The following is a 25,915-nucleotide window of genomic DNA, read 5'->3' on the forward strand; positions in this document are numbered from 1 at the left end:
GACGTTAACACAAGCCGGAGCTGTGACGCTAAAACTATAAGTGATGAAACGGTGCCGTGACATGAAAAATAAGCAACGACATGGAGACTAATAATGACAAAAACGGTGGAAAGTGACAATGGGATTTAACAACGACGAAGACTGCATTATGTGACAACGAGAACAAGCCGTGACACCAGAAACACACAATGACAAAGTGTCATTGCATTTGTATCGTGGTTTGCTTTGACAATGTGTAAAACAGTGATAACCATGGGTTATTTATACTAAACTATGGATTCAGAGCCACCACAGCAGTGACATTAAGACTTCACAATAGCCAGCTCATGTATTCCTTTTCAAGAAAACAACCAGATAAGTAATTTATTAATGAGTTTACAGCCACCACAGCAGTGACATTGATACTTCACAATAACCAACTCATGTATTCCTTTTCAAGAAAACAACCAGGGAAGTAATTTTTTCAATGAGTTTACAGCCACCACAGCAGTGACATTAAGACTTCACAATAACCAGCTCATATATTCCTTTTCAAGAAAACAACCAGAGAAGTGAAAATCACTACAAGCTACTGTCACTGCATCTTCTCAACTGCTAGGCTTCGCAGCCCTCGGTACTAGTGTCATAGTCTCAAGTCTATATCAACGCATAGTAGCACCTCATGCGTTTGAGGAAATTGATCCTCATTGTCTTTACACCATGTACCCCTTTTTCTAGCCCACAGCTAGCAGAGAACTGACAATGATAACATCGCGTGGCATCATCTCAGGCCGGCAGCCCACATTCTGGCGGTCGTTAGAGTATGGCTGGATAAGGTTTCATGCACTGCAGCGTGCTTGGGGCTGGCAATCTATGCAATGAGGAGATTGATGTTCGATGCCGTTGCATCTCGCGTCCCTTTGTTGGATTGACAATAGGCTTGCTTGTGGGTTTGTGTCACTATGTGATGGTAGCGGAGTGTAAGCTGGCAGCTTGCAAAGAGTGGTTTGGGGGGGGGAGTGTCGATGCGTTGTGTCGCATTGTGGGCGGATGGCCCGTGCTGTGATGGTTTTTGAATGAAATGTTGGATTCTGGGGGGGTTGTAGAATGTGCAATGGGAGTATTTCATGTTCACTGCATTTTGTACCTCACTTAAATGTATAATGATGGCATTTTGAACCCATCGTCATTATATTTTAAAACTTGTTTAAATTGTGGATATACGCAATGGTGACATTTTCAATCCATTGTCATTGCGTTTTGTGTCTTATCTGGGCTCAGGGCCTACACAAGAGTGACATTTTTTACCCTTTGTCACTGCATGTCATGTCTCATTTGGGTTGGTAGTCCCGGAAGCTTGAGGAGGATGTTTCCGCTCAATGTCACTGCTCTTCTTGAATCATCGATGAGGTTGGCAACGCGCAAGAGAACAATTCAGACCGGTGGCTAGAGTTCAGTTTTCGCTTATTAGTTGAACAATCGGGGAGAACGTTTCGACATCGGCCATTCTACTGATAAGGGGATTGAGCAAGACCGCAACATGGCCAATTTTTCTGTAGGTTAAACTTGAACGGGCATCTGAAAGCCGGGAAGGCACACTCTGCTCTGAACTCGCGGGGAAATCGTCTTCTGTTAAAGAGTGAGCCAATTGCCTTACGGCATGCTTTATTGGTTCATATCAGTCTGCGATAGAATAGGCATCTACGGTAATGCCAATGATTATTGAATTCGAAGCTGATAGCAAGCCGAGGGCTTGCGGTACCTATATAAAACGACTCGGACTATACTCCATGTAGCTCTTGGGCGCCAAGCTCCCCGCTAAGTTATCATGTCTCTCAAATGAAACAGAGGGATTGCTATCATGATACTCAGTGTCCTCAAAGTCGTCGTCACAATCCTTCTCAGAATCTCCCTCAGAACCCTCCTCTTCACTTGTTGAATCTCTCCGACCCAGTCGGCCCTCGGTAGGCTTGAAACGAGAATTACACCAAGTATCCCTCACCGATCGCCAGCTTCCATCTGGCCCAAGGTAGGCGGTGCTCCCGTGCGTGGCATCCATGTATCTACCAAAAATCTCACCCTCCCTGTCTCTCTCCTCACCGCCCACCTGCGTCCGCCAATCGTAGGCCCAGCGACCGATACCACCAGTCCATGCGCGAAGCTTGAAGAGAAACGGTGTCTCTTCTGCTGGCCTCTGTGACTTCCAGATGGGAGCAAATTGCGCCTGCAGCGCGTTCCATTGTGAAGAGTAGCTTTTGGTGGTAGCGGTGGGCTTCGGGTTTTGTCCAGTGAGCTTTTTGAAATGCTCGACTGTTTCTTCGAGGGCGTCTCTGAGGATATATGCCTCTTTGCACGTTTGGGGCACGTCGTCACGTGGGTCTGGCAGAGGTTGCGTTGGTGCTGGGGTCGTGGGAGGAGCTGGTGTAGGTTGAGGAGCTGGAGATGGGTGACGATGACGAGATGGTCGAGAGGTAGGTGAGACAGTGCTGGCAGGATCGGAAACTGTGTTGGGAGAGCTAGCATTCACACTTGCACTCGATCCAGCAGCTGCGTTTATAGAAACCCTCTTGCTGAGCGCCTTGAGAGTAGCGAGTTGATCGGGCGTCAGATCCCGATCGGTGGCCCGATTACTCGCTCTCTGCGCCGCCGTACGGAGCGAATCCATGTACGCTCTGGCCGCGAGTTTGGCGGCCTCATTGCGTGGGCGAAACGTGACGAGTCCCGACTTCGACCTGAAGACGTTCGTTCGATCCGTCAGATCTCCCCGTCTCTGCAATGGCTGCCGACCGCTCGGCGTGTTCCGTGTCCGGAGTCTGGCGAGGATGTCGTCAATGCGCAGACGGTGGATGTCCTGTCGGATCCAGGTCTCGAGTCGGAAGCCTTTGACGGCGGAGGAGATTGCGAGGGGCAGATTCCGGAAGGCTCTGATGGGGTTTCCGGCGTAGTCAACCATCAGCCGCCCGTTGAAGAGCAGATAGCCGATGGGGTAGGTTGGGGCTGATTTGGGGGACTCAGACCACAGGGTGAGGATTGGGGCTCTGTGAGCTCGAGTGGAACTCCAGTCACGCTGGCCTGGGTGGAAAGATGTGATGTCCATGGAACCGATACCATGGTCTGGCGGCTCGTAGGCTGTGATAGGGTCAGCGCATCCTCTGAAGTAGGAGAGTTTGGAGATATGTGCTTACTGTAGGCCCCTTGGCTGCTCATCAAGTGCACCAAGCGATTGTAGATCTCATGGTGGAAGACTGGTTGTTTTCCCCGTTCGCTTTGCGCTGACCCTGTCTCGGTGACCTGGTCTTCGTCTTCGTCTTCGCTGTCTCCGTCTTCTTCTCCTTCTTCTTCCACCAAGTCAACAATCTCTTCATCACGTCGGTCTCCTCCTTTCCCTGTTCAAGAAATCAATGTTAACGCTGTTTCATTAGGGTTGAATGAGAGGGGAGCTACCGTCACTCGTAGCGTTGACACAGTCTATCGAGGCGGTGTCGTTGTTACGGCTGGAAGACTGCATGATCCTCTTCATTACCTGCGGTGAGACATTTGATCCAATAGCTTTCCTTGCAGATGCAGACATCTTAGCCAAGTTGTCACATATTTGTCTGAATAAGATGTAGTGAGATAGAGTGAGCAGGAGTCAGATAGATTGAACTAGATGGATCAAACCCGAAATAGCAAGGTGAAGTGATGCGGTCTTGGGAAATGCTTACGGTCGAGATTTCAGCATATAAGAAAGTAGATTTGAGAAGTCAAATTCTGATGATCATGCACGTGTGCTCCTCGGACTGATTGGCTTCAAAGAAGATGGAAATGTTGGTGTACTTACCAAGTGTGGAGGAGTCTAAACAAGGACCAGGGAGCCACAACTATAGCTTTCTGATTGCTGTTTTGCGTGACTGCTATCACTGTGCTTCACAGACTGCGTATGGGTCACTCTTTTGTCTCGATCCACCGAAAGCGTTTTCCTTCACGGATTGTATTAGCTTCCGGTACTCCTTCACTCCGTATGTGCAGTCAAACAACTCCAACTCAAATCGCTATACTCCGGCACACATGGCCATGTCTGGAGACGATTGTTTCCTCGTTGTGTTCTCTAGACATTTCGCTCTAGGTGAGGAAACCATGTGACCTACTAATATATTTATATAGCCGAGTACACCCTGTTGTTTGATCAGGTATAGAGCTATCGTTCTGCACTAATCATGAGTTTAGGAACGACTTAGCCAGGCCACCTTTGCGTTCCCAGTGTCGTCGAAGCCATCTTTGGAACCTAATTACCTTAAGGGGAGATGCCGTCCAACTGTCAATGGACTTCCATTGATTCATTCACTGGCTCCCCAATGCTTACACTTTACTGCATGAAAGCATTCATGATATTGCTCCATTCACTTCGCACATCATATTGTGTCTCACGTGAAAGGCCAGAAATATCCTGCTGTCACTTCTGCTCGATCGCTCCGTCCACTATGCATGGATGGCTAGGGTAAAAGTAGAGGTTGGTAACCATGTGAGCGCAAGAGCTCTCTTTGCAAATATGTAGCCTGATGATCCCATTCTACCATTGATGAGCTGTGGACAAGCATCTAGCACTGCAACGTGCATCGTGAAGGGTGACCGATTTATTCTCATAATGGAACAGGCGTAGAAGGTAAAGCTTGCAGTCTCCTGAACCCGAATCAACATCTAAGCGGAAATCTCTTTGCATTTTTCACAGCTCGTAAATCTCGCGTAGACCCAAATTGTCACACCGCCACTGAAGCACACCACTGTCTGACTGGATAGGTGCGTTTGCTGAGCTCCTTGAATATAACGAAGTCCCTGGTAGGTTGATTCCATTCGACGAATTCGGTCAACCTCGCAATGACGATCTTGATGGGGCATTGTCCGCAGAAATCATGAGGCTTGATGATAACGACAACACGAAGTTCAGAACGAAGACCGCGACAAGCGCATTGCTTAGGTACGCCAGACAAAAAGACGGCATAACGTTGCAAGAAATGAAGAACGAACCATCGCCATTCCCTTTGCAGTTCACCGAGGGAAAGCCGGCTTATAGAAGCACTGGCGCTTATAGTGGAAACAAGCCATGCGAGATCACGAATGTCACAATGGAAATCATCCAGCGGCCATGATTGCAAGAGAAGTCACTTACTGCAACTGCGGAAGGCACGTTTGCGGCAATAGTATGATTGGGGATTTTAGAACGCATGTCGCTATATGCAAAAGGTGTTTTCCATGGCCTGTGGTAAGTGAATTCCCGTATCGCCTACTCCCGGGGTGTAATGCATGAACAGCTTTGCAGCTGTTTTGGTAGACTCTATCGTGATGTTGACTTGCCAAAGACAAGAGCTTAGGGTGGCGGATAGAGTAAAGCAGAAGGCGCTCATTGCAATACTTCTTGGAATTGTTTGCGCTGGAGGTTCAGTCCAGATCCCCTGGCTTGGAACAACAAATCAAGTTTCGTAGGCGGATGTCGACGGAAAAGTCGGACCAGGTAGCTGATGACATGAACATGACGCTGGTTAGCATTGATCATCTAAAAGCAGCATCGTATGCTCTTGCAACGTGGTATTGTCTCCGATAATCGGTGTTTTCTGTACTAGTAAAGGCGGACACCGGCCTTTCTTCCTTCCAGAACCCTCCTCGCATTCAACTGTATCTACCGATTACTCTTCGCTACCCGCTCCAGTTCATCCTTCTTTTTAATCGCATAGCTGTTGCTGCTTCCCTTAGCCGCATTGATCAACTCCTCAGCCAGACACTCAGCTACGCTCTTGACATTCCGGAAAGCTGCCTCGCGGGCACCGATTGTAAGGAGGGCAATGGCTTGGTTGACACGGCGCAAGGGGGAGACATCGACGGCTTGACGACGGACAGTACCGGCTGAGCCGATACGGGTGGAGTCTTCGCGGGGGCCGCAGTTGACGATGGCGTCGACGGCGATTTGGATGGGATTCTGGTCGGTCATTATGTGAATCTGAGGGAAAGCAGGTATCAGATAACGTCGCTAAGATGTAGGAGGAGCCAGTGTAGATTTATGAGGGTGGGGAGAAGTCAGGCTCACGATTTCGAAAGCATGAGCAACGATGCGGACAGCCATCAGCTTCTTGCCGTTGTTGCGGCCGTTCATCATGAGAGAGTTGGTGAGGCGCTCGATGATGGGGCAGTTGGCCTTTCGGAAGCGCTTGACGGCGTAGCGGCCAGCGGAGTGGGAGATGTAGACAGGGGAGCGGATCTGGATGTAGTCGCTGTGGGAGAAGATCTAGTGAGCCAAAACCCTCGCCAGCCAGCCGTCCGGTTAAGGAAGGAACACCCAAGCCCAAGGTATCTGCTGCTCTCTGCCCTCGCAATCTTTAGGCGCCAGATAGGGTACTCACGTCAATGAGATATCTCGGACTTCGACATCCTCGTACGACCACTTGTTGAAGAGCTTGATAGAGCCAATCTCTTCGGTGACGTCTTTGGGCAAGACCATATACCCGCTGGGGTTTTCGACCTCGACCTCGGCGGTATCAGACATGCTGGGCGACTGTTGTTGATGTCGTTGTGTTGCTTCAAGTCTGGGAGTGTGGTCGAAAGCATTTCGAACTTCGCTTAGCGGAGGTGTGGGCACTAGTATGCTTTTGGCACTAGCATGGATCTTGTAATCTTATCTTTTGCCTCGGCATCTTCGACAAGGACTATGGTTTCTTCCTACCACGGGATGACCGAAGGGTTTTAGAAGCCACAGTGGCGGAACCTCTTCTTCTTATTCTACATAGCCATTAATCTATATACCCGAGCTCTATAGAGCAACAACGCTGCCCGTAATGCCCAGCCCGACGCTCATAAGACCGCCTCCAGCGGACACCTCGAAGTCCGCGATGGAGAACGTCCTCGAGCTCATTACCCTTAGAGACATTGGCCCGGTAAGGACTGCAATTGCTCGACGCTAGACTGGGACTAACCAATGCTATCTAGGACATATTCACCAACGCTCGGTAAGACTGTTCATGCTCCCCTGTTCCCCTGGTCCGCGCGCGTCCCTTCGGTGCGCTGACATGACACGACCAGCGAGCTATGGCACCCTCCAGGCGCTCGCGGTGTCTACGGTGGCGCTGTAATAGCTCAATGCCTCGCTGCAGCGCAACATACTGTCCCACCTCCTTCTCCAGCAAACGACAACGCAGTGTTTCTTATTCACAGCATGCATTGCTACTTCGTGCTTGCTGGGGACTCGACAATACCAATTCTGTACCACGTAGAGAGAGTAAGAGAAGGGAGAAGCTTCGTCACAAGAACAGTGCAAGCTAGGCAGAGGGGAAAGTGCATCTTCACTACAACCTTGAGCTTTATGCGTGAGGGTAGTGGCGGGGAAATAACGGTCGATCATGGCTGGGATATGCCTGAGGGCGTGAGAGAGGGACTGGAGCAGATATTGCAAGAAGAGGATGATGCTAAGGATAAGGAAAGTGCGTCTAACGGAGTGGAGGCGGAAGGTCCTTTCGTCTCGAAGAGACTAGGCATAACCAACAGTAGGTAGTCGTCTAGCTTGTCCTCAGCATGGAGGAAACGGGAACTCAAAGCTGACAATGATTTCCACCAGACAGTTCACCCTACCCACACCACCGTAAACCACAAGCTTGGATACAATGCCGCGGCGCCATTTCTCCATCCGGCGGCCAGCACGCCCATCTCTCAGCCCTCGCTTACATGTCCGACAGCTGGTTCATCGGCACGGTCTCTCGGGCTCATCATCTCATGCGCGAAAATCATACTCTCTACAACAGGACCTTCCCACAACATCAGGATAGCCCTTCTTCAAAACGGCAGACTGAATCAGAGGCCAGAAAATCATCCAAGAACACATTCGAGACACCCAAACGCTCGATTGGTATGATGGTAAGCTTGGATCATACGATATACTTCCATCGGCCGAGGGAGGTCAAGGCCGATGAGTGGATGTGTACCGAGATGGAGACGCCGTGGTCGGGCGAGGGGAGAGGGCTGGTGATGCAGCGGATTTGGAATAATGAGGGGAGATTGTTGGCTACTTGCGTACAAGAGGTAAGTCTTGCACAATCCGTACATATCGTCCATTGCTGTGCCAAATTGGCTGACGTGGACGTGCAGGGTTTGGTGCGTTTGCAACAAGAAGATCCTTTGCCGAAAAGCAAACTGTAATCATCTTCCATCTCCGCAAATGTCCTTTTGGCGGCTCCAAGTTTTCAACATTTTGAGGAAATCAACGTCCGTACAGATCTCGATAGTATATATGTCTAGATCGCGCATGACAGATCCTCAGTCGTACAAGTTCGTCAAGCCCGCCAGCGCTGGTCCCCCTGCTCGTGATTGCATCAGGCCATCCGCCTAGAGAGCGATCCAGACAGGAAAAAACTGCAATCTTGAAAGCCAGCTGCGCTTGTCTTGCTCGATGCAGTTGCACAATCTGGCTGGCTAGGAATCTTGACTCGTCGGCCAGTTGCTGACGTGTTCTCAAGCTCGCCTGGGTCTGCGGGCTCGATGGGTCGCTAGATCGACTCGCTGGGAAGGTTGGTCTGGTGGGTTGGGGATGGGCGAGTGCTGTTCTTAAATGACTGATCCTCTAGTGCGGGGAGCGGGTAGTGATGCGGAGGAAAGGATCGCCTGGGTACAATCTTGGTGTTACGGCATGAAATTTATGAAATATGACCGCCTGCACGGGACTCCTATTTGGGCAGATGCGCCAGGTACATGCGAGGGTAAAACGCTGGACTTGGGGAACCTGATGCATGGGAGGGGACTTTACGGAGATTGTCGGACTGTCGTCCCCGTCTCTCTGTGATTATAGTAGACTTTTCCAGAAAGTGCCCTACCATCATTCACCCCTCTAGCTACAGCTGTCGAAGAACGGCAGACACCCATTCCCCGCTTGTGTTGGCCGGACCATCCACGGCAAGCATCAGCTCAATCTTCGAGGCCTGGATGCGTCATGTTAATACCCGCTCGTGCACACCTTTGTCCGGAAGCTCACTCACTCAAACGCCACTCCTGTGAGCTTGGGAAGCAGCCTCTTCTCCATCTCTGGCAACGCTTCAAGTACCGCCGCGGCCTTCTCTTCATCAGCATCTGCGACGATGACAAGCTCCTCCAATGAGGCCGGCAGCAAGTCCGCCAGGGTTTGTGTGCCCGAGAGGTCGTTGTGCTTGTCGCTCGCAATGAGAGCGTAATCCACTCGTAGCTTCTTCAGCACCGGAAATCCTCGGAAGTTGCAAACATGCGACAGAGTTTCAAGGCTAGGAAATTCGGCCTGGCCGGTGAAGGTAAGGTCCAGGTGCCGGAGAGTATTGCTTGCATACTCTTGAAGAATATTAACGAGTAATAGTGGTTTCCACTCCGCATCATGACCTCTATACCGTAAATGTTGATAGGTGAATCTTCGGAGCGATCGAGCGTTGCTCAAGAAGCCCGCAAGGATTCTCGAAGCGAATACACTCCCTACAATAATGATCTCTGTGGCTGCGACATCAATAAATTTTGGAGTCGGTGGCCAGATGCCGACATAATCCGGGTAGAACATATTCGACACTCGAATGGTTTCGATCGAGGGCAAAGCAGACAGTAGGACAAGATCTCGGATGCGAGCACTGTCCAATGTATCGCCAGTGGGTGAAATGTCAACTCGGGCGAGCTTGCTGAAGGCTTGAGACGATTTGGCATCCGACGGCACCTTGGATTGCACCTGCTGGATTTTGTAGATCATTTTTCGGACATTGCTATACAGGAACAAGCGCTGGGTGACATTGAGGGTCTGCAGGTTCGGAAACAACGTCAGTAGCAGCGCGATAGCTGCATCGGGGTTGCCGTGCTGTATCTCGCTTTCCGGGTCGGCTGGCTCTTCCGGGTCGGCTGGCCGCTCTCGCCGCAGATATGGACAGTGGGTTATCACGTCGTAAATCCTTTGGGTACAGCGCTGGGCAACCTGTAATGATACGGTATCAGGATCGAGGTAGTACGGGCTTTGCATAGGCTTGATGCTCCAGGAGCGAAGGTTGATCACACCGGGGTAATGAGCGATGCGAGGTTCGAGCAGCACGTCTTGAAGGAGCACAAAAGGATGGATCACAGTTCGATCTTCGGGGGCGGCATCGTCGAAAGTGATGGTGGTGTATTTGTCTTTGAAGTTTCTGTGCTGCTTGATCTTTTTTTCGGCTGATTCATGCATTCTCTTGCAGCATGCTGAAAGGCTCTCCAAGTCATCTGGGTCTGTGAGGTCAACAACATGAGAAAGTAGCTCGTTGGGAAGACCTAAAATCGTCACCATGTTACGGGAAAGAGTGTGAAGGTTTCTGAAGATGAGATTGAGGGATCTTCCATCTATACCTGTGCGGGGTACCAATTATGAGAAAAAGTCTCCATAGGATACCCGCATGGAGCACGGTCCACCGATCGCTCCATTTGCCACTATTGTCGTCGGAGATGAGTATCTCAGAGCTCAGTCTGGTCCACTTCACATCTGAGAGTCCAAGTAGGGTCCCAAGACTTTGAATACTTGTAGGACAAGTCCTGAACCCGTCAATGATATCCAGTTGCTGAAAGCTGCCTCTCATAGACTGCTGCACAAAGTCTTCGTCGTCACTACGGGATGCAGGTGGGAGGGGTAGCTTCGGTGAAAGCATCGTCAGATGTTCTAGTTTTGTCGATTGTGGGATGGCAAGTTAAGTAGGTGCTTTGGGCGCCGCAATTGTTCACGTAAGGCATCATAGTTCGCAAGAAAGTAGCATTAGGATACCCCAGATCTGTACTCGTACAAGAAGGGAGGCCCTAAGAAATCGTCGTATCGCTGATAATATTTGGACATTCCTTACTGGCATCCGTGGTATATCTACATAGGAAGAATCTGAAAAGTGAAATGAATTCAATGGATTGAAAAGATCTACGGAGAGAGTGAAAACAAGTTTGCTACATAATTGCTTTCTGCGAAGCGCAGATTGCACATGCAGCATACCGCGACAGGCTGATTCTATTCTAGCTCAGCATACATCCTGACTACATCTAACAGGTTCCTAGAACTAGGAGCTTCTAATCAAGCAGGTACAATCCGCCAACTGACATGGCCAAGGTCTCGGTGCTCTGTCATGCACTGGCGCATTCATCTACCAGCCGTCCACCCTTTGAAGGCCGCTCTTACAGGTGACGATGGTGGTGTCAATGGAGGGGAGCCGTGGTGGCAATAAATCTGCCCAACGACCAGTATCGCTGGGGGTTGAGGTCTATAGAGGCCGATCAGGGTGCTCACGTAGTCGAGCTCATACGAAGCCTGACCAGTCTCGGCTGGATCAGGCGAGGTTCTATTGTTTCCAGGGATCTGAAGTCCTTTCCTGAGCTGATGTGTGATCGACGGGAAGCTTTTGCGGACTTATATACCTCCAACAATGTCGTCTTTCGACGGATTTCGGAAGGTTGAACCAAGGAGGTGGTGCAAGTCTTTCCTTTCTCCATCCCCGCTTAGAAATCTGACGAGGTTAGTGAGAGCCGAGAAAACGAGGGACAGTCGATCTCACCGTCGGGTCCGCTGGCCTCGGGTGCGAGTACCTTATGTGGGAAGGGTTCAAGTTTCTACTGTTACAGCGATGGCTTTCGCACACGGTACTCCCAGCTGAGGCTATCGTTTCTTGGGATTCGAGATTGGTTCTCATGTGAAGATTTGGGCAGCTAGAAAAGTGTCCAACCAGCCAATGAATACCTTACTCGTGTTGATCCGTTCCCATCCAGGGGATTGCTTCCCTCTCTTTTCAACATCGTGCTTTTTGATCCAAAGAGATGGTCAATGCACCAAGCTTTCAGGCCACAGTCCGCTGGAAGCAGTTCCGAGCTTCTCCATCAAGCTTTCCTTTCGTTACCCACCAAGGATCTAATGCATCACAAGTTCACAACCAGTCTTGGTCAGGAGTCTGTAACATGTGATTTGATTAATCGTAATGAGTAAAGGAGGCACAATAGGTCCGATGAAATCTTAGTCAGAGCGTTTCAAAGATTAGGATGCTAGAGAGCACGTTCGATATGCTCGCATCCCACCTTGTCATAGTCCGATCGGACTGTTGAACGTCGACTTCGAAGCTAACCGTATTCAGACATTTACCGTATGCGTAAGGCTGACCAGGATTCAAGAGCGCGTCCCGCCCGCGCGCGTTGGAGCAACGAGTACGACTGAACAACTCTGCCTCACCCAAAATAAAAATGCAGAAAAATTGGAGCTGTAGGAGCTGATTGGTCCGCCTCAATGTAGCCGGATCATGTTGCTTACATGGCGAGCGTCGACACTAGTACTATTCTGCTGCTTTCGACTCATACATCTCCCATTCGTCGGAGCTTGCTCTTCCTTTCCAAATTATATATCTTGTTCTTCATCACGCTCTCCCTCCGAGTTTCTTGATCGAGACTACGTCCCAGATGTCGAATCTACAATGACAGAGTCCAACGTGATGAATGATACCCTCCCGGAAAGCCTCCGCATCCTTTGCTTCGGTGACTCCTTGACAGCCGGCTACACAAGTTATGGTTGGGAATGGTATCCATACGCTGACCACCTCCGTGTGGCACTCCAGCATATGCTGTCGACGTCGGACATCGAGGTCGATGTCGCAGGACTTTCTGGGGATCAGGTTCAAGGAAGCTACTTGCCGCGTATCGAAGCGAAGTGTGCAAATACTGAGCCACCTTACGATTGGATCGTAGTCATGGGAGGAACGAATGACCTAGCTTGGGGCCAACAGCCAGATACGATTTATGAGGGACTGAGTGAGCACTCCCAGCCACTTCCTCTTCATCCCGCTACCTTCCTATCCTTATTTGGATGAACATCTCCTCGTCATGTACTCCTCGCCCGCTTCAAGGCAGTACGAGTGCTAATTAGATCATTGCAGAGAAAGTGTGGAAGGTGGCATTGGACACCGGAGCAAATGTGCTTGCGCTGAACGTACTAGAAGCCGAGGGCTCAGGCGACAGAGAGAACTCGAAGCGGAATTCCCTGAACAAAATGATTGCCAATCATCATCAAGAGAGATGGTCAGTCCGTTCTTGCTTTACCAGCCTTCTCTGACGGACCATATCTTGAGCTCCCTGCTTTCGTGCTCGTAAAGGCTGACCATACCATTCAATAGTTATTCCTTCGATCTCTACAGCGCGATCCGATACACAGGTATTGACAAGGATTTACGCAAAAAGCTGTGGGATGACGGACTGCATCTCACATCCGAAGGCTACAAGGTTATGGGCGATGTCATCGCTGTTCGAATGTTTGAGCTTTTGAAGATGACCCAGCAGCCGAAGAACATTGGCCCAATACGCGATTGATTAGATTGAACTCCAGACCCCGAGAAGATCTTCATTTCAAACGCTCTAAATTCTGGAAATTGCATATCGTTGTGCCATTCCTCGCTTATCGGAGGGTGCATTCTTCAAGCCACTACCAATTCCACTTTACGCGGTTCCTTCTCACGCGTCGAACCATTTGAAGTCGCGATATTCTCCAACATCTCTCTACGTTCGCATTGAGCGCTTGCTGTAATTATCCTCGCCCTATTCTGTTAATTCGCTCGAGCCAACGATGATCACATATAGCGTTGCAGCATTACTGCTGGCTTACCTGAGAGCGGTGCAAGCTCAAGCGACAATTTGCCTAGCAACGTATGGGGGGGTGGCAACAAGGTACATCTCCAGGGCTACAGAGCTCAAGCAATTCTTCCTTGAGCTTCCGAGCAGTTGGTCGTGCATACCCCAGCGCCCAGGCTTGCCTAGCAGATATTTTGAGATCGTGCTAACGTCGTGTGAGTCAGTGTACCTCCGCCCGGACGAAGTTTTACCGTCCAAGTCAGCCCATTATCAAGTCCATTCGATAATGGAGATCCTGGCTCGGGCTACCTCGACTCGGCCGGCCTACTTGAAGCACGTTGCCAAAAAGCGTCAACCTTTACCCTGAGTAGCGGGTTCCTATATTCAGGAGGTGATCAAGTATCTGTTGCGCCAGGGGTGCCGTTCATGCTTTTCAGGGCGTCTGAGTACGTGGAAGCGATAGATAGCATCTTCGCGGTAGACGAAGCAAGAGGAATAATCGTTTGGAACAATGAGGCTTTTTCAGGCGGCACAGCCAGATTCTGTGCTGATCCGGCTGGCGCTCTCTATGGAGTATTCTTGGGCCCTCTGCCAGGAAATTGCACGGCCACTGAGCTAAGAGTTCAAGATCGTAAGTTGGTCAAGACGAGCCCGTGGCCACCGGAGATCTGCATTGTTCTCGCTGACCACTGATCTGTCTTCCTTAACAGCTGCCCCTTGTCCAAACTTGCCAAGCCCTCTAGTCATGCCTACGTATTTCGGCATCAATCAAACATCCCCAGTGGGACCAACGGCCAGCCTGAGTGGACCACGGAGGCAACCACAGCCGCAACTACAGCCACCTCCAGCCGGCTCTTCCTCGGATCTCAATATTTCATCGACTGCGTCATCTCTACTTTACAGTCCATCTTCGAGTCTGGGCAATTCTTCTAGCACTGTTCCCATCCCCCCTTTAGCTTCCAGCAACTCTTCCGCCATCTCTTCGATTTCCAGTACCTCACCCAGTGTATTTTCGAGTTCTGTCACCTCTAGGGGCTCTTTCATCGCTTTTACAACATTTACCCTGAAAAGTGCCAGCACTACGTTGGTGTCGAGTTCCAGCACCGCGCCAGCATCGAGCTTCAGAGACCCAATCGCGCAAGCCAGTTCTATTATTTCTCAGGACAGACTCACGGTATGGTGCACTGAGGTTCTTGGGTATACTGTTCCTCCCCAAATCACGGTCACCATCGTCTCAAATGTCTCAGCTACGTCCCTTGTGACTACAAGACCAACCGACGATACGACGACAAATTTTGCGACCCTGACTTCGACTGCCACTCAAAGCATACCCTCTTTTGATATCACAATATCAACAACACCCACTGTTACCGGTACCGTCACTACCACGGATGAGGTTGTGGTATCTGCAAGTACCACAGTTGTAGGCCCGTCACTCGGTGCTAAAAAGCGTGGTTTGCCATATATGCCCGGGAAACCATATCCTGTCGATGAACAGCAACCGCGACTTATAGGGGCCAGCTATAACGTGGCATCAGCCGGTAGCAATAAGACATTAGCTAGTAGCGGTACTTTACCTGCCAGCAGCTATGTCATATTAACCAACAGTTACGCAACAGCGGTGAGCAATCATGCACCATCAGCTAGCAATTATACGTCGCTAGTCAGCAGCTATGCAACATCAGTTAGGAGCAACGCAACAGCTAGCTTGAACGCAACGGCCAGAATCAATGCAACATCAGCCATCAGCAATTCGACAGGATTGAGAACCATCACGACACCAGTGGTCCTGCAGACCTTTAATCCTAGCGTTATCAACGCAGCATGCTCCCAGAACATCGCCATGCCGACGCCTCTCCCCAGTGTCACGACTTCCATAACCACCACCTTTATCCATACACACTACATCGAGCAACCGTACGCAACACTGAACACGACCTACATCATAGCCACCGACACCACCATCAACAATGGCAACTACTCCACAACAGTGACCGGGACTCCAGTAACGAACGACATCACAGATGCGGCTACAGCAACCTCAACAATCACCTCGACCATCGTAGTATTTCCCAGCAACGTTCCCGCCCTGATCCTTACCTCCGCCGTCCCCTTGGGCCCCTTCAGTGCAGGCGGCGCCCCGCCGCCAGACATAGACGACGCAGCCTACGAGCTCACCCTGCCCTTCCAAATGCGCATGTTCGACCACTCCTCTGAAATCGTATGGGTCTCAACCAACGGAGTCAGTCCCCCCACACTCCCACCACATCCACCCGCCCTCCCTCCCCCACTAACCCCCCCCCCCCCCCCACCAGATCCTCTCCCTCGACAACGGCACCCGCGAATACGACAACGAATGCCTTCCCTCCATCGGCAACGAAGACTACCCCTCCGACCCCGTGCCCCCCTACTCCGCCTTCCCCTACTGGGACGACACCTACATCTACGCCGGCCAGCCCCAGGGCATCTACTACCAGTACGGCCACGGGCCCACGAACAACATCACCAGCGCGCAGGCCGGCGCCCCGCCCGCCACCAACGTCACCTTCGAGTACTACCTCAGCCACTGCTGCGGCAACGGCGACGGCGGCAACGAGAAGTATTACCACTACACCGTCTTTTACGACAGCCTGAGCCCCGGCATCTTCACCTATCGGTATTATCAGATCAGCGCGGACGGGGCTAGCGCTACGGTCGGGATGCAGGATTATGGTGCGTGCGCCTTCTTTCTTTCTTTCTTTCTTTCTTTCTTTCTTTCTCCCCTTTCATCTCACGTTCCACCCCCCCACTCTAGCACGTCCAACGTTTCCCCCCCGCCCTCTAGCACGTCCAACCTTTCCCCCTCCCCCTTGAGTATCCGTTCCCACATCGCTGACGTGTGGGGTTTTTGCGCCGTGTGCAACAGTCGCCGACACGGCACTGACGTATTCCTGCAACGAGGCCATCGTCACGCCGGGTCTGGAGGTCGTGCTCAATTCCATCATCGGGACGGTGCAGCATCGGAATTTCTCGGTGGCTGCTTCGTGAGTGGGTCGGGAGTGGAGGTGGTGAGGGGGGGAGGCGGTGGAGGGGGAAGTGGGTAAGTGAGTGTGGTTGTGGGGGGTTTTATGGGAAGGGGGGGGGGGGGTAGCTGAGTGCAGTGTGATTGGGAGCAAAAGGGGCAGCAAATGATTTCATGACTTTCATCCATTTCCCGGAAAGAAAGGAAAAGAAGAGGAAAGAAGAGAAAAGAAGAGAAAAGAAAAGGGATGTTTAACTTTCTTCTGGACAGTTTAGAATAATCATAAGGGTTTCTTTCCGGACGGAACTTTTTACGTGGTCGTACTTTGATCCATCGATCAAGCATTTCGTTCGTATCGCCAATTTAAACCCTCTTCTCCTTCTACGCTACCGCTCCCATCCATCGTCAAACTCATTGCCGCCAAAACATCTATTCGCAGCCCCCAAACGGGACGACCTCCCCTCTGCCGCCCCTCCCCCCCTTTTACCACCTCACGCCCCTCCGTCCAAACAGCCGCACCAGCCCCGTAGCCAAGAATCTTCCTTCCACCACGCTCAACCCTCCAAACCGCTTCACCACCTCCGCGCCATACCAATCACTGATGCTCGAAAAGTTCGGCCAGATCATGGGCCGGCTGTACGGCCTCGACGTCGGGCTCCGCCCGGATCTTCTCGTGTGCGCCGAGGAGCACGGAAGAGGGCCGCTCGCGGGGGCGGGTGTAGTGGTCGAACGTCACCGAGTCGCCCCGTTTTGGCGCTTCGCACGGCGCGCTCTTTCTGCGCTTCTTCTTCTTCTTCTTCTTCTTCTTCTTCTTCTTCTTCTCTCCGAGGTATGGTTTGGCCATTCTGTCACGGGTCGGGAGTCGATGGAAGCGTTACTCGTATCTGAGAGACCGGCCGTCCGGCTCGTGTCGGGGTCGCGCCTTGACTTTCGGTAAGGTTTCGGAGACGGAGGGGGCGTGGTTCGTTTGCTCTAGGAACATCATAGGGGGGGTTGGGCTTGCTTCCTTTCTGCCGGACCGACAAGGCTTTGCATCCTTCCGCTAGGGTTCTCAGCTTTCTGCGGAAGACCGGACGCTGCGGCTGCTGGAGAGAGCAGGGAGTTTTTGTTTTGCTTCGAAAATGGCACGCCTTTCATTTTGATGTCGGTGATGGATCGCAAAGGTCTGTGCGAGCTCCCTGATAGACTTCATGATCTTGACACCGGCGACGATTGCTGACGCTGGGGCGAAGGAATCAGTGCGACTCTCGATGATAGTGAGTTAAACTCGGTGGTGCCAAGTGGGGAGGTCTGCGGCCGTGTAGATTGCCGTGCCGGTGTTAGTATGGAAGTGAGAAGAGTTGGATAGACTCGAAGTTGCTGATAAGATGAGAACTCTCTTCAAAGTCCACGGTCGTCTGCGTGAGTGATGTGATAGCCGATGGGAGAAAAGCTCACGATGAGTTCTGGCACCGGAAAGAGCGGTGATGAGGGGCTTGTCGAGCAGCAGGTCGTTTAAGTTCGTTGATGGGTTTTGACTGTAAACAGATTGGGTCGAATATCCGGGAGTTTGGAGCCGAAAGCACAGTGAAGAGATTCTTGGTGGTAGTGGGGCGGGTGAATGGATTTCTGCTTGCTAAGATGGGGTGCAAAGACCCCAGATTAGACGCACGGCTGATGAGTAGGAAGTGATGGAGTCTGAGGTGATGTTGTTTCCGAATATTTGCTTCGACTTGTCCAGAGATACAGGTTTGTGCCTCTTGGGAACGCAAAGGTTGCCAAATTGATGACGGTTGGTATGGGAGAGAGATAGTCTGAGGTATGGAGGTCGGAAAGTCTGGAGTGAAGGGTATCGGAATGTCCTATATTTACAATCGGACTTTTGACGCCAAGTCTTGTCTATCTGTATCTTTCTTCGCGCTTGGAATTTCGACAGGCGACCACTCAGCATGTAAAGTCTGGTATTCCATGCACGTCCATCTGTGCCCCTTCTCGTCTGTTGGGCGTGCTAGTCTCTGCAATCGCATTGTAAACTGGCGTTAGACACACAGAATGTCTCGATGGACACGATGATTGCTCCCCTTCATGGCCCCCAACATCCTCAGAAGCTCATCCTGCAATCCTTATTTCCGTATCTTGGAATCTCCAAATGTATCCGTACCCGGCAACGTCCTTCTCTTGAGCATGCTCCCCAGCCACAGCACCAAAGTCTGTTCCATCATCTTCCGCGCATCCAACCGGCGAACAAATCCCTCAGTTGGAAGGGAGCACGTATTCAGCCCTTAACCGCCTCTGATCTTCCTTGTATTCTAGTCCAGCCGCGGTCCATCGACCCTCTCCCAAGCCGGAAAGAGCATCCTCTGCCACCACCTCAAAGTCGGCGATGACTGTGTGGGCCCATCCCCTGCTCTTCAGACAGACCTCGAGATCCCTCCAAGCCTAGGTCCGACCTTCCCCATCTCCCAGTAACAATTCGATCTCGCTCGCCTTCATCTCGTATTGCATCAGCGAGTGTAGCATCCAGCAGAGTACCCCATCCGTCAAGAGAAGCATTGCCAATACTGCTGGAAACGGACGCATGCGGAGGGTGGATTCGCGGTGGAGAAGAGGCCCATGTCGTGCCTCAGGAGGGGTAGGGTAAAGTCAAGGGTAGGACGAGCTGTCAAAAGCAGAGGGCGAGGGAGGAGTTGAGGAGGAAGACTTCGGTGCAACAAGGTTCGTTGCAGTCTGAGTGAGGCAGTCAGCTGTTGCTCCATCTAAAAAGGGGAATATGCTGAGGAGTAGAAGGAGGATATAACCACCTCGCAGAACTTGCTTGAAGTCCCCTTGACGGTACGGAGGGAGAGAGACCCAAGAGGATCTGGCAAGCACTGTGGCTCCTACCAAGTCGCACTCATCTCCGGGCGGGTTGCCGCAGGTGAAGGTCATGCCACCCTGAGGCTTTGGCAGTTTCCGTGAGGTGCTGGCTGCCATTTTTGGTATGATGCGTGTGGCGGCCGTGTCTGCGATTTTGAGACTGGGAGTTGCTAGTGACTGCTGTGCCTGATGTCCGTCTAGGCGACATGATCAGGTGCCTGTACTCTAGAATTGAGCACAGAGCTCAGAGCAAGTGTCTCATGGATAAATGCCACCGAGTTGCCCAATTCTGCGTGCCCTGTTGTAGGTAACCATGAGTTCTCTCCCAATCTTTCACTAGGGGTTCGGGTACGTTGTGGCTGTGGAATGTTCAATGTGTCAAGCCGAGAACACGAATAGAGATTGACCTGTGAATGGAGTACATGTTAGGTGGGAAACATCTACAAAAATAAAGGAATGCAGAAACGTCACAATGGCAGCACACTAGGGACTTGAGCATGCAGAGCAGCTTTTGATTTCTTTGCTAATGCTATCTTATGGTGTCTAGTTCACCTTCGAACATCCATGCTATCGTAACATCCATCTAAGCAGTTCTCATTTCCCACAGAGCAGAGAAGTGTCACCAGCAGCTTGAGTCCATCTCGAAACCGGTGTCTCCCTCGCACCGTCAGGTCCTAAGATATGTATCTAGGACTAGAGTAGATAAGTCAGTTCAATAGCATCGTGATTATGGTCCAAAGGGGGAAGACGTACAGAGTGCTTGACCTCGCCGACCTTGTTGCTAGCAGCGTCCTTCGCGGCTGAGGCACGGGTGCCTGCTGATTGGTCGGAGTCCTCTGCAATATCTGTATTCTTGGTTAGGCGGTGTGCATGAGTTGAGGTTGCAGAAGCATCAACGACGTACTCTTGTTTCCCTCCTTGCTAGCCTGCTCGCTGGTGCCCTTGACGGATTCGCTGGCGGAGTTGAAGGTACTCTGGGCGGTGTCAGAGGCAGATTTGGCCATGTTCCTGATGAACGAGTCAGCGAAAGATTAGAAATGGAGGTCTTGCTGGTGGGACGTACGATGCGGCGTCCATTTTGAGTGGTTGAAAGTGATTGGGGTTTGGATTGGAATAAGTTTTGTGGTTTGGGATTTGCTTGAGGATGTGTGAGAGTTGGATGTTGTGAAAAGAGAAAGAAAATTTGGCATTGAGGGGGACCTTTTATTTACTCGGTCGTACCTTACCCCGCGCACGTCACGACACGAGTAGGACGACACAAAAGTGGGGTCTTGGCGGGCTAATTGGGCCCCCGTGACCGATTTTCAGGGTCTTGCGCCACAATAATAATGGCGCAAGTAGCCACCACCAATGAAAATGAGGAAAGTGCAAGCGGGGCGGAGTCGCCCGAGATTGGAGGAGAAGTGTGACATACTTCTCTGTTTTACTTTATGAAAAGGCATGATGAGGAATGCATGTTTTTCCAATATATGTGACGTGGACCTCGGCCTTATTTTTTATTTTTCTTCTTTCTTTCTTTCTTTCTCTCTTTCTTTCTTTTCTTTCTTTTTCTTTCATTTTCATTTTCTTTTCCGCTAAGCCTGCCCAACAATTCCTCTGTACGTGAGCCTGTCGAATTATCTTACTTGGAAGCAGGGGCTTCCTTCCGCCGCTTAGACAATCCAATAGAGTAGTATTACGAATCATGTCCCTTCAGAAGGTCGTCTCTCGTACAATGACGACACCCATGGCTCATGGCTTGCAATTAATGACTGTGACGTGTGACGTGTGACACAGGGTCCTGGGTGATGATCTTCAGGCTCCACTGTCTGTCTCCACAGTCTTTGATAGGAGGAGTCAAAGATGAAAGCTTGTAATAGCGTACAGCCCTACACGTCTCCATACTGAACACCACGTCACGGGGAACCGTAGCCAAAATCACATCGGCCAAGAAAGTGTGGAAAGCTTGGCGGCTTGTAAAAGAATTTTGTCGAGGCGAGTCGGAAGGGCGCAGGAGTCAAGCACCAAGCACCAAGCACAGAACCAAAAGAGGGTACTCCAATGATCCCGCATCCTATCCGGTATCTTCTTCTGTATCAACGCCGGCCAGAGGCCCAATTGCACCTTGCCGCCTACTGCGTGCCCATCTCCATCACATTGCACGGACCGCTGCTCAAGGGGTCATCTGGAAAAATCATCGGAAGAACAAGTCATCCTTCCTCAGCGGTACCAGCCCCCTTAGCTTCAGAGCTTTAAGAAAGACCTGGTCCGGATTGTTGCGCAAGGTTCGCATGCCTGCGACGCTGCAATTGGGAAATGTTTCCAGCATAAACTCATGTAGTGCACCACATAGCCGCAAAGTGAGTTGATGATTGTACCGCTCGGATGGAGATCCTGCCTAAAAAAGACGTCACTGGCCTTTTGTGAGGTCTGCTCATGCAGCCGAGGTGAGACTAGACTCGTCAATATCCTACCTGCAGCGACAGTTTGTTCATATCGCTGCGTCAAGATGGATCTGTCTGACAATTCCGGTGGCAGTGGGATGTGCTGTCCCTTGACGACCCATTCCTTCAGCGCAACTGCTAGGAGTGCCCGCAGGAAGGTCAGCAAAGTCATATGAGATTCTACTCGCGCATCAGGCCGTTCCTCCAGGACGGCTTTGACATTATTCACTCCGTAGATCAAACCGCACAAGTTGATCCGAGACACGGAATGGCCAAGTCTAGATACATGGGGCCACTGATTGTACTTCGTGTCCGCTCTATGAAAAAGCGTTGCGGCTGCCGTACTAATCATTCCGAAGATCGACTTGTACGGCAGTTGGCGAGATAGGGGGTTTGATTTGATGGCGCCGCACTTTCATGCCTCTTGTGGCGTTTTCACCGGCCTCCTCCCCACTGTCACTCGTTGGTCAAGAGCAGGCTGAAGATGTCATCACATCGCGGTTCCCAAGTCGCCCGCGTTCGTATAGAACGGTTGGAGCTCGGCTAAAAGAGCGATTAAAAGGTTTGGACGACACACCAGCGGTATTATGTGATGGGCGAGGGAGTGTGATATGTGACCGAAATGTGGTGGCGAAACTGCTGACTAAGCAATTTTGTTAACTGTCGATGACTTCTCGCCCCCCTACAGTCTCAGGCTCCTAATTACGCCAGAGTAAAGAACCCAGCGAACAAAGTACGTCGACTGGTATTATTTGGCTATGGATTTGTTTCATGCTCGCTCCAACGATGACTCAATTGCCACATGAAGAAGTGTCTTTCAAACAGAGGGTCGGCATCAGTCTGTTGCCTTACTCTCTATTTCAACTAATGCAAAGTCAGCCAGCTGTGATGCTTTTCCAGCCTCTGCTTGCAGAAAGTCGGCTACCAGGAGATATATCGATCTCTCAGACGTCTCAGAATCTCGTTTTGAGGGTCACCCTTTCCATTGCTGACCTCATTCAGCAACTGCAACAGCTCAAAGTGAGGCGGTCTTTCTTCCTCCGGAGGCATTTTCCTCTCTTTGCAACAACGGGCGCAACCACACACACCACCGAGTTGAGACTTTAGTCTCAGACGTCTGTCCTTTTCTAACGGAGTGTTAGGGATATATGACACGCTGATCTCCTCGCCCTCTTTGATATCTCGTTTCGCAATCACTGTCACTGGACCGCCTTGGTCGTAGGCTGGCCATTCGGCGGAAGGATCGCAGTCATGATTGAACATGCAGAACAGCGGGGAGATGGCACAGTATACCACGTCGCCTTCTTTGTTGACAAACATGTTGTTTTCAATCCGTAGTATAAGCGTCTGCAACGCCCACGAATCAAAGCGCATATCTTTGAAGACATCGATGCCAAATGTCTGCAGGATTCTAATTGGAGCCACGACATTGGCGTGGAATTTGAAGATTGAACTTGTCCTCTTTTCATAGTTGATCTTTAAGCTCCCGACGCAGGCCACTGGAGGAAGATATCGGAGTCAGCATTGCCTTTTCGGAAGAAGGTTTCAAGCTTTGAGCTCCGCCCTTGGAGTACGCGCTGATCTGATGCCTCTCATGGCTAGAGCTCCAAGTGGGAAAGTAAAGTTCAGACTCTGAAAAGACGTACCTTTGAGGGGTTTTGCATTTTGTTGTACAGCCGTGGCCAGTATCTTCATCAACATAAGCGGGACCATGTCATTAGAGGACTGGTCTGCATCTTTGCTAGCACGATAAAGCCACTCAAAGTCTTTATCACATAGAACCCGATGGTAAGTGTTGACGGCTTCGGTCTTACATGATTCGCTGCAAAACTTGTTTTTGCAACAATTCATAGAGACAATCTCACGGCTAAGTGGCTTAGAGCAAGCCCAGCAGTCATCCTTACCCTGAACATTGAAAACAGTGAAGGCCGACCTATCTGTCACGATTAGATCATCTCGTGTAATATCCTGTCGAGCAAAAACACCAAAGTTATCGCTTGTTGTGCCGCCCAGAGAGCTTGGGCCCAGCGTGGCGTTTCTCGAAGCTGCCTCCAATTTCGTTTTGGCTTTCTTCATTGCTTTGTTTCCGCGTCCCAGTTCCTCAGGATTGATCCAAGGGTAAGCGACTCGTTGAACGCCACCTTGTTTGGTTGATCGTTGCATGTACCCCGGCTTTTGGTGCCGAGCCGGAATCGGCTGCTCCATAGATCTTGATCTTTCTTTCGCCTGCGAGCATAGTTTCTGTAATTCTTCGGACGTACCGCCGAGCACTACCGCCTCATCGAGGACCTGAATCGCGTCGTGGTATGCTCTGACACGGAGCAGAGCCGAAGCCATGACCAGGAAAGCCTGCTGCTGCAGCGATTTGGCAATGGAGACGTTACCGGCATCACATTGTCTAGTAACTCCTGTGTCTAATTTCCCAATAATGCCTGCCAGAGCAGCGCTGACCTTGCACGGTAAGCTGTCCTTGTCAAGGTCCGAATATGCATCTTTGGTGTCGATGACACCTAGAAAGGAGTCTAGCAGAAGACGGCCTTTGTATGCATCTGAAACCGCGAGCTCTCCGTAACCGAGCTCCATAAAGTGACGGCCCCGATCGATCCACATCTTTGGATTGTAAGGGTCCAGACGGATTCCCCGACAGTGCGCTATCAGGACCTTTCCCAGACGCGTCCGAAGGACCTCCTGCGACGAATTAGTCGTGTATTCGCGTGGCATACAAACTTGCACTACATCTTCAATCGGCGGAGGACCATCAATGCTAGTCTGTTTCCACTCTTGCTTGAACACAAAAGGCGCGTCCAGGAGCGCTCGAAGGTAAGCTTGCTCTCCGGGTTCCTTGGCAGCGATGTCGTCTACGCGGTCACACGGATCAGCCGAGCTCTTCACCGGGTGGCAGAGAACGTACCTAGGTCGGCTCCTTCGTAGACGCTAGCTGCCATCTCAGTTGACATCGCGAGCTGGTTGGAGAGAACCCCAATTATGACTCCGTGGAAGCGGGAGGAATCTAGGAATCAGGGAATCCCAGGTGGGTTCGGGAAGGCTAGAGAAATCGGAACGTTAGTCAGCCATGCAGGACGACGAATCCGGCCTCGATGTACGAAAGTACACGGAAGGGATGGGTGCGGGGTGGGAGGATAACAGACGACTCATGAACCCTACGGCTAGCATTCGAAATTCAAAGAATCCATACATTCTGTACAAGTCCACGCGCAACACCCTTGAGTTGAACATCATCGCCTGGGGTTTTATAAACCTAGACGGCCTCAGATACTCCCCACACGCATACATAGTACGAAGAATCGACGGCCACCCCTCCGCGTCTTGATCAAGCCCTCACCTTTCTCAGACCCCCGCAGATGCCTCATGATATGATTCATTCCGCGCTGGCTCATGAGTCGTAACTCGCTCCCATCTCCCCAGCCACACGTCTGGAAAAGCGTGCGTGGACTTATCCTAATTACGTAACGCGGGATGAAAAACGCATTCGAGTGATCATTGGGGACGAAGTTCCTGCCCGGGTAGGTACCCGATGGACCATGGGTATACTTGAGAGCAACCGAAATCGCAGTGTCGGTACGATTGGGTCGAAAGATGGCCGGGCGTGAATAGCATCGTTGGGTTTTAGATGCGGATGCTGGTGTATGAGACGGGGCGGCTAGGTACATCTACCCGTACCTGTTCAGTTGAATATGAGATTTAGTTATGAGTGTGATGTTTGATGATGTTTCTGTATTGGTATCATTTGAAAAAACAATTTTGCAGATCAAATAATATGAAAGAATGGCTTATATTAACTTTGTAAGCGAATCATTTTTATCAATTTTTGAATGAAACGACGTGTGCTGCATATTCTCGTAATTAAGAATCTAGCCCTACGAGTATCTTATCGGGTAGGTATACGAGAATTACAAGTACTCTAGGGCTGAGTCTTTTTTGGAAATATGCCTGTGATTGCTGCGCGTGTCGCACCCACTCACGTGCTGTCTCTATCATTCCTCCCAGTTCAAGCGCGCATCAATCTTCGTACAAAAGCTGTTGGCAAATAATTAACCAGTGTTTTGAAACCTGGGCCCAATCTTCGCTGGAGAAATGCCTATCACGCTCG

General features: G+C 50.9%; 9 protein-coding genes across 9 annotated transcripts; 3 read left to right on the top strand and 6 right to left on the bottom strand.

The window, feature by feature from the left end:
* Positions 1-1,741: 1,741 nt before the first annotated feature.
* On the bottom strand, positions 1,742-3,550 carry HO133_006726 (uncharacterized protein; the record flags this gene model as incomplete). The annotated part of the gene is made up of 3 exons (XM_037297623.1): positions 1,742-3,108; positions 3,165-3,365; positions 3,424-3,550. 3 exons carry the CDS (start codon positions 3,548-3,550, stop codon positions 1,742-1,744), a joined length of 1,695 nt encoding a protein of 564 aa, XP_037147059.1.
* A 2,082-nt stretch (positions 3,551-5,632) lies between these two features.
* Positions 5,633-6,493, bottom strand: HO133_006727 (uncharacterized protein; the record flags this gene model as incomplete). Its single annotated transcript, XM_037297624.1, has 3 exons — positions 5,633-5,950; positions 6,038-6,221; positions 6,351-6,493. The coding sequence occupies 3 exons, from the start codon at positions 6,491-6,493 to the stop codon at positions 5,633-5,635; spliced, it is 645 nt and encodes a 214-aa protein (XP_037147060.1).
* A 289-nt stretch (positions 6,494-6,782) lies between these two features.
* HO133_006728 (uncharacterized protein) lies at positions 6,783-8,136 on the top strand (the record flags this gene model as incomplete). Its single annotated transcript, XM_037297625.1, has 5 exons — positions 6,783-6,881; positions 6,934-6,953; positions 7,027-7,487; positions 7,559-8,019; positions 8,086-8,136. 5 exons carry the CDS (start codon positions 6,783-6,785, stop codon positions 8,134-8,136), a joined length of 1,092 nt encoding a protein of 363 aa, XP_037147061.1.
* An 829-nt stretch (positions 8,137-8,965) lies between these two features.
* Positions 8,966-10,610, bottom strand: HO133_006729 (uncharacterized protein; the record flags this gene model as incomplete). The annotated part of the gene is made up of 2 exons (XM_037297626.1): positions 8,966-10,239; positions 10,328-10,610. The coding sequence occupies 2 exons, from the start codon at positions 10,608-10,610 to the stop codon at positions 8,966-8,968; spliced, it is 1,557 nt and encodes a 518-aa protein (XP_037147062.1).
* A 1,788-nt stretch (positions 10,611-12,398) lies between these two features.
* Positions 12,399-13,287, top strand: HO133_006730 (uncharacterized protein; the record flags this gene model as incomplete). The annotated part of the gene is made up of 3 exons (XM_037297627.1): positions 12,399-12,732; positions 12,858-12,999; positions 13,095-13,287. The coding sequence occupies 3 exons, from the start codon at positions 12,399-12,401 to the stop codon at positions 13,285-13,287; spliced, it is 669 nt and encodes a 222-aa protein (XP_037147063.1).
* A 1,003-nt stretch (positions 13,288-14,290) lies between these two features.
* Positions 14,291-16,572, top strand: HO133_006731 (uncharacterized protein; the record flags this gene model as incomplete). The annotated part of the gene is made up of 3 exons (XM_037297628.1): positions 14,291-15,787; positions 15,861-16,257; positions 16,451-16,572. The coding sequence occupies 3 exons, from the start codon at positions 14,291-14,293 to the stop codon at positions 16,570-16,572; spliced, it is 2,016 nt and encodes a 671-aa protein (XP_037147064.1).
* Positions 16,573-17,141: 569 nt separating this feature from the next.
* Positions 17,142-17,390, bottom strand: HO133_006732 (uncharacterized protein; the record flags this gene model as incomplete). Its single annotated transcript, XM_037297629.1, has 1 exon — positions 17,142-17,390. One exon carries the CDS (start codon positions 17,388-17,390, stop codon positions 17,142-17,144), a length of 249 nt encoding a protein of 82 aa, XP_037147065.1.
* Positions 17,391-20,068: 2,678 nt separating this feature from the next.
* On the bottom strand, positions 20,069-20,458 carry HO133_006733 (uncharacterized protein; the record flags this gene model as incomplete). Its single annotated transcript, XM_037297630.1, has 4 exons — positions 20,069-20,074; positions 20,135-20,226; positions 20,286-20,389; positions 20,445-20,458. The coding sequence occupies 4 exons, from the start codon at positions 20,456-20,458 to the stop codon at positions 20,069-20,071; spliced, it is 216 nt and encodes a 71-aa protein (XP_037147066.1).
* Positions 20,459-22,725: 2,267 nt separating this feature from the next.
* On the bottom strand, positions 22,726-24,761 carry HO133_006734 (uncharacterized protein; the record flags this gene model as incomplete). The annotated part of the gene is made up of 3 exons (XM_037297631.1): positions 22,726-23,303; positions 23,451-24,662; positions 24,716-24,761. The coding sequence occupies 3 exons, from the start codon at positions 24,759-24,761 to the stop codon at positions 22,726-22,728; spliced, it is 1,836 nt and encodes a 611-aa protein (XP_037147067.1).
* Positions 24,762-25,915: the final 1,154 nt, after the last annotated feature.

This window comes from Letharia lupina (genome assembly GCF_014066315.1).
Source record: "Letharia lupina isolate WasteWater1 chromosome Unknown contig_26, whole genome shotgun sequence".
NCBI lineage: Eukaryota > Fungi > Ascomycota > Lecanoromycetes > Lecanorales > Parmeliaceae > Letharia > Letharia lupina.